The sequence below is a fragment of the Mastigoproctus giganteus genome, chromosome 7, assembly GCF_048544385.1.
Source record: "Mastigoproctus giganteus isolate SK-2022 chromosome 7, ASM4854438v1, whole genome shotgun sequence".
NCBI classification, from domain to species: domain Eukaryota; kingdom Metazoa; phylum Arthropoda; class Arachnida; order Uropygi; family Thelyphonidae; genus Mastigoproctus; species Mastigoproctus giganteus.
In genome coordinates, this window is record NC_143581.1 from 208,554,126 (window position 1) to 208,566,580 (window position 12,455).

General features: G+C 38.4%; 1 protein-coding gene across 1 annotated transcript in view; it reads right to left on the reverse strand.

The window, feature by feature from the left end:
• Non1 (nucleolar GTP-binding protein 1) overlaps positions 1 to 12,455 on the reverse strand; it is a 119,508-nt gene that overhangs the window by 18,654 nt on the left and 88,399 nt on the right. Inside the window, exon 14 of the mRNA XM_090378094.1 lies at positions 6,244 to 6,356. Coding sequence (XP_090234220.1) covers positions 6,244 to 6,356 — 113 coding nt within the window. The remainder of the gene's footprint in view (positions 1 to 6,243; positions 6,357 to 12,455) is intronic.

The window sequence follows — 12,455 nt, forward strand, 5'->3', positions numbered from 1 at the left end:
CCACGGGGACCTCCCCTGACTAAGGATGCTCTCATAATTATGGCTAACGGTTTGCTTACTTCCCTTGCTGCCTCCATTATAGCTGGATAGATTCCATCTGCCCCAGGTGTCTTTTTTACGTTTAACTTCAACAATTTCTCCTCCACTTTGCTCTCGATTATCAATAAATCACTTAGCTCTCTGTTAGAGTTTGATAAACTTCTGGCATTCCCCTCCTTGAATAACTCCTCATGTGTGAATGTAGATGCAAAATATTCATTCAGTTTATCAGCTATTTCAGCAGGATCATCAATAGTCGAAATGTTAAGTGGACCAATCTGATTCATCCCCTTCCTTCTAGAGTTTACATAAGTAAAGAACCTTTTGCTGTTTTTCTTTGCATCCTTTGCCAAAGATTTCTTGTAATCTACCTTCACCTGCCTAATCTCCTTTGTGACTTGATTACAGACTACCTTATATCTGTCGTAGGCTTCTGTGTCGCCTGATAATTTTTATGCATCCCATGCATTTTTCTTTTCTGCCACGAGCCTCATTAATTCATCTGACATCCATTTAGGTCTGAACCTTGAACAGTATGAATATTAATATTAAGATAACCGCTGCCTTGTAATCCTGCAGCTGCATTATCATAAAAACATCGTAGTATCAAAGTAACAAACTATTTTTCATATGTGGTTACAGCTACATATAGATAATTGGCTAGTATTGTGGACCTGGGTGTCACATTTTATTTCATTGACTAAATTTTATAAAGATTAACTATTGGGTATGAAGTACTGATTAGTTGGAATTTGCTCTTAGTATTAGTAATGGCAATTAATGATGCAAGAAAGTAAGCTTAATTAATGATGCAAGAAAGTACAGCATTGGGGGAAAAAAAAAAAAAAAACCCTCCCCAAATCATAATAACTGCACAATTGTACACCAACCGTTATTAAAAATAAATACTGTTGTGTTATATTAAAATAATAATGATGTAAATAAATGAAATAAATAGAATGATATAATTCCATCAGATAAAACTGATAAAAAGATAACTGTCTGTACAATAAAATATGAAATTTTAAACTGCAAAGAATAATTTACAATGAAACAATGTAGATAAAACACAGGATAAAAGCACCAAAACACTGTAGCTTTCAGAGGCATCCATCTCCTTTTTCAATAGTAAGGTTCATCGTATGTTGCATCCTTAAATATCAGCAGGTTCACGGTTCTCAGCACGTGTTTCTACAGAAACATGGGCAGTATTCTCCCCATGTTCATTGGAACCAGAAATGGATCGGGAGTGTGCCAGGTGGAACCGCTCATCCTGTCCAAGAATCACTGCCTCGAAGAGGGGATGAATGCGGATTCCCATCTCTATTAATGGTATTGCTCTCAGAGGAACAAATCTGCAAGCTTTTGAGCCATCTGCGGTCCCAAAATCTATGTGCCCGGTTGACGATAACAGCTTCGTCTGGGGAGATTTGATGGTGCTCCTCCCAAAAATGTTCTGCTACAGCAGACTTCCCATAACCCGCAGCCTTTATCACGTTCATATGCTCCCCCAGATGATCGTTAAACCAACGTTTCGTTTCACCAACGTAACATTCCCCACAATCCGGGCACCTGATCTCATACACGACCTAACTTGTACATTCCCTTGGTATGGGGTCCTTGACCTGTGACACAACTGTGTGCAACCTCTGCAATGGCAGCCGCACACAGCGTGTCTGGCAATTGAGTAATACCCGAGCTATACGCTCAGATAGGTCCGGATAGTAGGGAATGTATGCAATTGGTATAAATGGTTCTCTTCGTCTGTGCTCTGCTTCTCGGATATATTTATCTATGGGGTAGCTGCATTTTCTGAGATCCGCTGTGACATGTTTGATTTCTTCTTTTCTATCCTCAGAGGTGCTGCAATGGGACCCAGCCCTATCCAACAATGCCCTGATAACACTGTTATTATGATGGTTGGTTTGTGCTGTATTGTAATGTGTATTACAATACGGCCCCGGAACATGGGTTTCCTATATACACTGGTTTTCATCCTAGGGCCTTCCATATGTACCAATACATCAAGGAAAGGGAGGGTACCCTCTACTTCAACCTCCGAGGTAAACTGAATAAATGAGGAGAAGCTATTAAGGAAATAATACTAAATCAAGCACCTCATCTTCTCTTCCCCTCCGAATAACTGTAAACGTATCGTCGACGTATCATTACCATGCGTGTATGGGGAGAACCGACCCATAAAAAATCCTAGCTTCGAGCTCCTCCATAGCTAAATTTGCTATGATAGCACTACTAGGGGAACCCATTGTTGCACCACTAACCTGCTTATACATTGTGGTTTGAAACACCATGCTGGTGATTGAGAGACATAGCTCCACCCCACTACAAATGTCCTCCACGCTTGACGGAGTCCTATTGCTTAGGGTGTCATCCAGAACTGTTTACACCAGTTGCCACAGCTTACATTCCCTACTATCCGGGCCTAACTGAGCGTATAGCTTGGGTATTACTCAATTGCCAGACACGCTGTGTGCGGCTGCCATTGCAGAGGTTGCACACAGTTGTGTCGCAGGTCAAGGACCCCATACCAAGGGAATGTACAAGTTAGGTCGTGTACGAGATCAGGTGCCCGGATTGTGGGGAATGTTACGTTGGTGAAACGAAACGTTGGTTTAACGATCATCTGGGGGAGCATATGAACGTGATAAAGGCTGCGGGTTATGGGAAGTCTGCTGTAGCAGAACATTTTTGGGAGGAGCACCATCAAATCTCCCCAGACGAAGCTGTTATCGTCAACCAGGCATATAGATTTTGGGACCGCAGATGGCTTGAGAGCTTGCGGATTTGTTCCTCTGAGAGCAATACCATTAATAGAGACAGGGGAATCCGTATTCATCCCCTCTTCGAGGAGGTGGTTCTTGGATGGGATGAGCGATTCTGCCTGGCACGTTCCCGAGCCATTTCCGGTTCCAGTGCACATGGGGAGAATACTGCCCATGCTCCTGTAGAAACATGTGCCGAGAACCGTGAGCCTACTGATATTTAAGGATGTGCCGTACGATAAACCTTACTGTTGAAAAAGGAGACGGATGCCTCTGAAACCTATGGTGTTTTAGCATTTTATCTACATTGTTTTATTGTAAATTATTCTTTGCAGTTTAAAATTTCATATTTTATTGTACAGATAGTTATCTTTTTATCAGTTTTATCTGATGGAATTATATCATTCTATTTATTTCATTTATTTACATCATTATTATTTTAATATAACACAACACTATTTATTTATTTTTAATAACAGTTGGTGTAGAATTATGCAGTTATGAATATTTCCAATCCCAGAGGCCTATTTGAAGACCTGTCCAATTTCTCTAATAATTTGCCTAGTTTTTCCCTGAATTTATTCCAACTATCCACTTGCAATCAACTAGGTGCTGGCTGATGCAAATTCCCACATATGTAACCATCCTTCCTCAATTTAAATTTATTTCCAATTGTGCATTGTCTGTGCAAGAGGAAGAATGCCATCAGCATTAGCTTACTCAATCCATTCAATGCCTTAAACACCTCAATCAGATCTCCTTGCAGGCCTAGTTTCCAGACACTGCAATTTACAGAACTGAAGTTCTTGGCGAGAATACCCTTTTGACCCCCTGACTAATCTTATTACTCTTCTCTGCACCCATCACAACACATCCACATCCTTCCTAAAATGAAGCTTCCAGACCTATATGTAGTATTCAAGATATGGCTTAATTATTGCCTTATACAACAAGATAATCACTTCCTTATCCCTGCTGGAAAATTCCTCTATATCTTCAACAAAACCCCATGAGCTATTGTAGCAGACCATCTGCACTGCTCAGAGAACTTCATGTCTGACCACAATTACCCTCAGATCTTTTTCATCCTCCACTACCCTGAGTATGGTACCACACAGTTGGTATGCTATCCTGGGATTACTACTACCAATATGCAGAACCTTGTATTTGTCAAAGCTTTTTTTGACAAATGCAAGGACCCTGTTCTTAAATATATGGATCTGGTTGTGATCTACTGCATCATCTTGTTTTGGTTTATGTTGTTTTCTATCGTCCAACCATGCCCTTCTGTCTATGAGTGAAAAACTGAATGTTATTTTGTTATTCTGTTGTTGGATGTATCCAATTTGTGTTTTTTGACTCTGATGAAAAAGCCCACTTATTCTGTCCAGTGCAGGCATTATCATAATCCACAGTTGTAGTTTGTAAACAGAAGATTTGGGAAACAATAATACTAAAATCATACAAAGCATAGTCATTAACTTCAGAAGATCCCACAGAATAACCCGGAGGCAATATACACTCATACAACCTGAAGGTCATTACCTAACCACAGTAGACTTTCGAAATAGCGGCATCTTCGGGGATTCAAGGTGACTTTATTTTGATTGTTCTGTTATCTAGAAAGTTTTATTTATAATGTAATTAATGCAGAAATAATGAGGCCAAATAAGAAATAGAGAGATTAAGAATGCAATTTCATTAACTGCACATAAAAAAACAAACATGTTGATGATCTAATGTTATATTCTGCCATTAATACACTTCTGCTTACATGCCCCGTTCTATTTTCTTTATTATATCAAGTTTAGTCGTCACTGTCCTCCCCACACTGGGTAGAAAAGGCCCGGGTTCGAATCCTGTCGATGACGTGTGGAACTTTTGTAGGCTTTTTTCACTCCGTGGCTGAGTTAGTGGTTCTCAGGCATAGACAGCAAAGTTCCCCCACCCCAGAAACAGAGGTTTTTCATCCAACATGATTGATTTGGTAGTTGTTGGCGCATCGGCTTCTGTGGCCATATTGCACCTCCCAAGGTTTTTGCAGTACTTTGATCCAAGCCCGAGGCGGGAATCGAACCCGCGACCTTTGGGTTGCCCGGCAGGTACTTTACCCACTCGGCTAGCCCGGTCGGCTTTTTCATCCAACAAAACAGGCAAATCAACCAGAGAATGCATGCAATTTACAGACACAACACAGATGGGTATATGAATTAACATTCCGAGTGACCTTGATGTAATAGTTTGGATTATATCAAGTTTGTCACTAAGTTTTAATGTTGTCCTTTTTTTCTTCTCTGTATGAGGTTTATTAACTTTAGGAGCCATAGTGAGGGGTTTTTAATTTAAAATAAATGCAAAATAGCTGTATAATCCATGTTACCAGTACAGAATTCATTTTGAAAATGGAGAACATAAACAAATACAGTAATTACGTGATTTGCAGTTTTCTTTTTTTTGGCACTGTACGACTTCTGCGCTGTATGTATACATCCGATTTCAATGTGCTGTTATTTCAACAGTCCACTGTATTCTTAATCAGTAGTTACTCTAGTATTAATTATTAATATTATTATTTTCATTAATTTTGATGATAACTTAGGTTGGATTAGTTTAATATTAGTACTAGTATTAGTAGCAGTAAATGATGCAACAAAGCAAGCATATAAAACAAAACTCCCACATCACCTGTCTATCCCCCCCCCATAGTTTGTCAAGTTCCTTGAATTTATTCAAACTAACAGCTGATTTTGCAAATGAACTCAACAGTTACTTTGCATCAATATTTACAGAAGAAAAACTCATTATGTCAATGAGCATACCCAATTATAGCCCCTGGGACTATTCTGGGGTATGCTTCACAGAGTAAAGGGATTGTAGAATTACTAAAGATAAACACAGCATTCAGTAACTTGATTCTTGATGGTACTGTACTGTGTGATGGACAATTATTGTGTTAGGCTGCAATCACATCCTTATGGATTTGCTTCCCAGTCTTTTCATAAAAAAAAAATTTACTACACAGTTCTCTTCTTTTAAGAAATTATTGGCTTAACATGACTTTTTTAAATGGATAAATAAAATTTTAAATTTAAGGTATTGCTCTAAAAAGTGGGTTACATGCATATAGATTATTGATGTTTGTAATATTAATATGATAAAACAGTGAAACATATGGTAACTAAAATTATCAACATTTAAAAAAAGTAAAAGGTAAAAAAAATTTGAGAAGTTAGACTGCAGACACGTTTCATAGCTCCAATTTGCAGCTAAGTTAAACCAAATTTTAATATAAATAAAAATTTATATTTAACTATTATGTTATTAAACTTTATCACATGTTTACTGTACAGCTAAAATAATCAAACTTTTCAATGCACAAGGGAAATATATGATAAAATTTTAAAAATATCAAACTGCTCACTTGCGTGCTAATTGTCTTATATGCTGAGTTTCTTCATCTTCCTCACTTTCTGAAAAGTCATAGAACCCTGCCTTTTCTCTAAATTCCTCTTCATGTTCTAAATCTGCAAATTTCTAAATAATAACAATAATAAGTATTTAAACCTTGTCTGATTTTAAGCTCAATGCTATATGAAAAATTTCAAAGGTAGCTGTACTATCCATTGAACTATTAAACAAGCTTCAATAATTAACTTCTTATTACACAAACAGATAATGACAGCACCAAATGACTAACACCATTTATTGTCGGAAGAATTTGTTTCAGCTACTATGCAGCACTTCAGTGCTATGTGTTTGATATTGTTGTGGTCTTAATTGGTGAAAATGCAGCCAGTTTATAAGTGAGGCTAATGCCATATTTTGTCTAAAATGGATAGAACATCTATGAAGGTGATGCAGTTGTTTTAACAAGCCTGCGGTGGCAAGGTTAATATTTATGTGGTTAAAAATGTTTTTCAAGGTTTTCTGAAGTCATTCAGTAGAAGACTGAGTTTCAAAAAAGATACTTCTCTACATAGAGAAGTGACCTCCAAGACTGTAATAACCAAGCTAGCTATAGTTTATAGGATTTACTGGAACAGCAGTTATGATTCCAAGCAAGCAGTTTAAAATTATATCTGCAAAACAACAGTACAGATCATTAGCTTCCTCTTTCTTTCTCTATCTAGAAGGGAATAAATTGGGATTTTCCTAATCTCAGGATGGGCATTTATTTGATTAGAGCTGTTTTTCATTTTCTATTAAAAATATAACATACTGTTTAAAAGGCATGTGAAACATGCCCTTTAAACGGTATGTTATATCTCCAACAGTGCAGGATACATTGTCTTCACTGAGAATCTGAACATGCATCATGGGGGCAAACACACAACAGCTGCAGATTCTACCTTGAATATAATCACTGTCAGGAACAAAATTGTACAATCCACAAAACAAAAACCACAATAAACTGTTTGAAGAGTAAGTCCTCCCCTCATCTGATGAAGCATTATAAAACAGATCTGCAGATAAAGTGAGTTGGAAGTTTTCTATAATGTAAATGGAATTGCACATTATAAATCGATTCCTCAAGATACAAGCTAATTCATAAAGTAATGCCTCTTGGGCAACAAAATTTCTATAATTGAGTTGGCATCATGAAGTTTTATATACTGCTAGTATAGATAATAAGACAAACATGCTAAAATAAAATTTCTATTTTATTTTAGCATTTCAAATATTACATATCTGAAATTATGACCAATCAAACTGATGTCCATTTCTGTCAGTGGTTGGTGATACAGTTCCTTGTAAGTTGGGAGAAATCTCTGCCATCTGGATTCTGAAAAAATTAAGGAAAATATACCAACAAGATACTGTTGATTATAAGCAATGTTTGTAGATGGCTTACATGTTTTAAAGGAGGAGCCACAGACATTTGTGATCAGCCAAGTATGTGTGAAATGAAGAATACACTAAGACTTTGGATGAAATGATAAAAAAAGACACTAACCACATATGCAATGATGCAAGTGCTAGGGTGTTCAAAGAGAAGCATATATTCTTGCTTGTTAACAGGAGAGACTGCTTCTACACGGATAAAATATACTTAAATAGAAAGGGTGCAAGAATATTTGCTGATGCTATCGAAGCAGAGTTAGGTGGGTCAGAAAACTGCAAGGTTGGGGGGGATACACGGACTAATAGATTAACAGTAGCCGCTGGCAGACGTAAAAGTGATTCTTGCACTACTTCTATTGAAATGCAATTGAGCAGCAGCCTGGAAAGCAAGGTAATGAGGATTTCCAGGACTACTGGGAGTCATAGTGGAACAAGTAAATACATGGGTTGTGTTAGAGTAACTAAGAGTAGAAACAGGTGTATGTATATTTGCATGTACACCAATGCTAGGAGTATAGTTAATAAATTTGATGAGCTTGAAATCCTAGTCAGGACATCAAAAGCAGATATTGTTGGATATCAGAGACATGGTGTCACACAGACATAAGCAGTGCAGAACTGGAATTTGGGGAGTACAATGTGTACAGAAAGGATAAACAGGACAGAAATGGAGAAGGGGTTATGCTGTTAGTTAAGAAACACACAAAATCTAAGGAAGTGCATCCAAGTGATGTTAGTGGACACTGCAAAGTTGAGTCTGTTTGGTGTGACATAAGCACTGGGAAAGGAAAAATTAGAGTAGGTGTGTGTTATAGGCCAAATGAATCTGATGAGTATAATGAGCAATTGTGCAGAGAAATAGAGTGGGCCAGTAAATCAGAGTCTTATAATGGGGGATTTTAATTTCCCAGAGATTGACTGAAATTTGTGGGTCAATCAGTCACACACTAGCAAGGCTTTTGTGGATTTATTGGATGATTGTTTTCTACAACAGCATGTTCAGGAAGCAACTAGAGGGGGTAATACTCTTGATCTGATTATCAGTAGTGATCCTTCCTACATCAAGAATCTGCAGATAAAGGAACCACTAGGTGGCAGTGATCACAGTGTGCTGAAGTAGGATTTACTCAAAGAGGTAACTACCATCAGGAGTAAAGGAAGGGTTTTTGCTATTCTATTTTAAAATGTATTTGCCTTTTTTGTGTTGTCTATATTCTGGGAATACTTATTTTAGTTGATTCTAACAAGAACTTTAATTTTATAATATTTGTTTGTAATAAGCCTGATTACAAACAAATATAAACGATGGGACCAACTGATGATGTTACCAACAGCAAATTCAAATTCAAAAATTTAATCTTGGAAGCTACTATGCTTTTCATACCATCAAAGAAATACTGTTCAAGATTTAGGCCTAAATGGATGTCGGATGAACTAATTAGACATGTGACAGAGAAGAAAAATGTATAGGATACATATAAATTAACATGTGACACAGAAGCCTATGATAGATATAAGCTGGTCTGTAACCAAGTTACAAAGGGGGTTAGGCAGATTACGAGAAAGCTTTGGCAAAGCATGCAAAGAGAAACAGCAAAGAGTTTTTTACTTATGCAAACTCTAGAACGAATGGGATGAATTAGATTGGTCCACTTGATATCTATGGTTCAACTGTTGAAGATCCTGCTCAGGTAGCTAACAAACTAAATGAATATTTTGCATCTACATTCACATATGAGGAGTTATTCAGGGAGGGGAATGCCAGAGGCGTATTCAACTCAGGCAGTAAGCTAGATAATCTTGTAATAACTGAGAGTAAAGTGGAGGAGAAATTGTTGAAGATAAACATAAGAAGGGCACCTGTGGGGATGGAATCTATTCAGTTATATTAAAGGAGGCGGCAAAGGAAGTAAGCAAACCCTTAGCCACAATTATGAGAGCCCTGAACTCAGGGTACGTATCCATGGACTGGAGATGTGCAAATGTGACCCCAATCCACAAAGGAGGATCAAAGGGAGACACAGGTAATTACAGACCTGTTAGTTTAACTTCTGTGCCAGGGAAATTAATGGAGGCACTGGTTAAAGAAGCATTGCAGGATCATCTAGACAAGACTTCAGTTATAGCTCGGACACAGCATGGGGTTTGTTAAGGGGAAGTCTTGTCTGACTAATTTGATTGGATACTATGATGTAGTCACAAAGGAACTGGATGCAAAGAATAACTTTGATATCATATATTTGGATCTTAGAAAGTGCCTTCGATACTATTGCACATGGAAGACTGCTGCACAAATTGGAGCAGTGTGGCACTGGAGGCAAATTGCTGCTATGGATAAAGAGATGGCGGGAGAAGACACAGAGTGGTAATCAATGGACACTGCTCTCCGTCGACTAATGTTATTAGTGGAGTCCCTCAGGGTTCAGTGTTGGGTTCATTGTTGTTTTCTGTATTTATAAATGATATTGATGATGGTATATCAGGCTTAATGTCCAAGTTTGCAGACGATATGAAGGTTGGCAGGGTTGTTAATGACACTAACTGTTGTGTACTGTGTGTACTACAGCAGTGTACTGTTGTGACAGTACACTGCTGCAACAGGATCTAGAAAAGTTGAGCAGATGGGCTGAGAGGTGGAAAATAAGTTTAACATTGACAAATGTAAAGTTCTGCATATGGGAAGCAGTAATCCCAGAGTAGCATATCAACTCTGTGGTACCACTGCAGGCAGATATGAAATTTTCTGAGCAGTGCAGACGGTCTGCAAGAGTAGCTCATGGTGTCTTGTCAATGATATACAGGAATTTTTCTAGCAGGGATAAGGAGGTGATTATCCCCTTGTATAAGGCAACGGTCAGGCCACACTTGAATAGTAGTAGTAGTAGTGGCATGTGATGCAAGAAAACAAGTGTATGAGCTTATGCAGCATCAGCCAAAAAAAAAAAAAAAAAATCACACCATTCCCTCCAAATGCATGTCCAGTTCCTCCTTAAATTTATTCAACCTATCAACTTCCACAACGACAGATGGAAGTTTGTTCCAGCAATTAACCACCCGCTGGCTAAAGGCAAATTTCCGCACATCTATTCTACATCTGTCCTTTCTTAATTTGAATTTATGGCCCCTTAGGTTCGTAATCTGAACAAGTGGAAGGATCCCATCAGAATTCAGCGTGCTGAACCCATTCAAGGCCTTATACACCTCAATCAGATCACCGCACAGGTGCCTAGTCTCCAGCCACTGCAATTTGCAGAACTTAAGCCTCTCTTGATAAGAGGATCCCTTCATTCCCCTCACCAATCTTGTTGCCCTTCTCTGTACACGCTCAAGTAAATCTACATCCTTCCTAAAATGAGGCCTCCAGACCTGTACGCAGTACTCAAGGCGTGGCCTGACCATTGCCTTATACAGAGGGATAATCACCTCCTTTTCCCTGCTAGCAAAATTCCTATATATCATTGACAAAACCCCATGACCTGCCCTGGCAGCCTGTCTGCATTGCTCAGAAAACTTCATATCTGCCTGCACAATTACTCCCAGGTCTTTTTCATTTTCTACCACCTTAAGTGTAGTACCACACAGTTGGTACGTTTCTCTGGGGTTACTTCTACCCATATGCAGTACTTTGCATTTGTCAAGGTTAAACTTCAGTTGCCACTTCTTAGCCCATCTGCCCAAATTATCTAGATCCTGTTGCAGTAGCACACTGCCATTAACAACCCTGCTAACCTTTGTATCATCTGCAAACTTCGACATTAAGCCTGATATACCTTCATCAATATCATTGATAAATATACAAAACAACAGTGGACCTAACACCGAACCCTGTGGGACCCCACTAATAACATTAGTCCAAGAAGAGCAGCACCCATTGATTACCACCCTCTGTCTTCTCCCACTTAACCATCCTTTTATCCATTGTAGCAACTTACCCTTAATACCATTCTGCTCCAATTTGTACAATAGTCTTCCATGTGCAACAGTGTCAAAAGCTTTCCTGAAATCCAAATATATGATATCAAAATTATTTTTTGCATCCAGTTCCTTTGTAACCACATCATAATATCCTATCAAATTTGTTAGACAAGACTTTCCCTTAACATCCCCAAACCCGTGCTGTGTCTGAATTATTGCTGCAGTCTTGTCTAGATGATCCTGCAATGCATCTTATACAAGTACTGTATACAAGTCTGGAGGCCTCATTTTAAGAAGGATGTAGAGCTGTTGGAATGAGTACAGAGAAGGGCAAGAAGATTAGTGAACAGAACATAGGGTTGCTCTTACGAAAAAAGGCTTAAGTTTTGCAAATTAGTGTTTGGAGACTAGGCATCTACGAGATGATCTGATTGAGGTGTATAAAGCCTGGAATGGTTTGAGCATGCTCAATGCTGATGGGATTCTTCCTCTTGCTCAGAATAATCGCCTAAGAGGGCATAAATTCAAATTGAGGAAATACGGCTGTAGAATAGATGTGTGGAAGTTTGCCTTTAGCCAGTGGGTGGTTGATTACTGGAACAAACTTCCATCTGTTGTAGAAGTTGATAGCTTAAATAGATTCAAGGCAGAACTTGACAAACATTTGGAGCGAGGGGATTGGTGAAATAAGGTGGAGGGGTTTGGCTGATGCTATATAAGCTTGCTTTCTTGCATCATGTGCCCTTGCTAATGCTAATTTTAACCATTTTAGCCACATTAAATTATAAGAAAATATATATGCAGCAAATGGGTACTCAAGCTGTTAAAAAGAGAAATGAACTTCTCCAGGTGGAAGATCTACCAAGACCTGTTGAA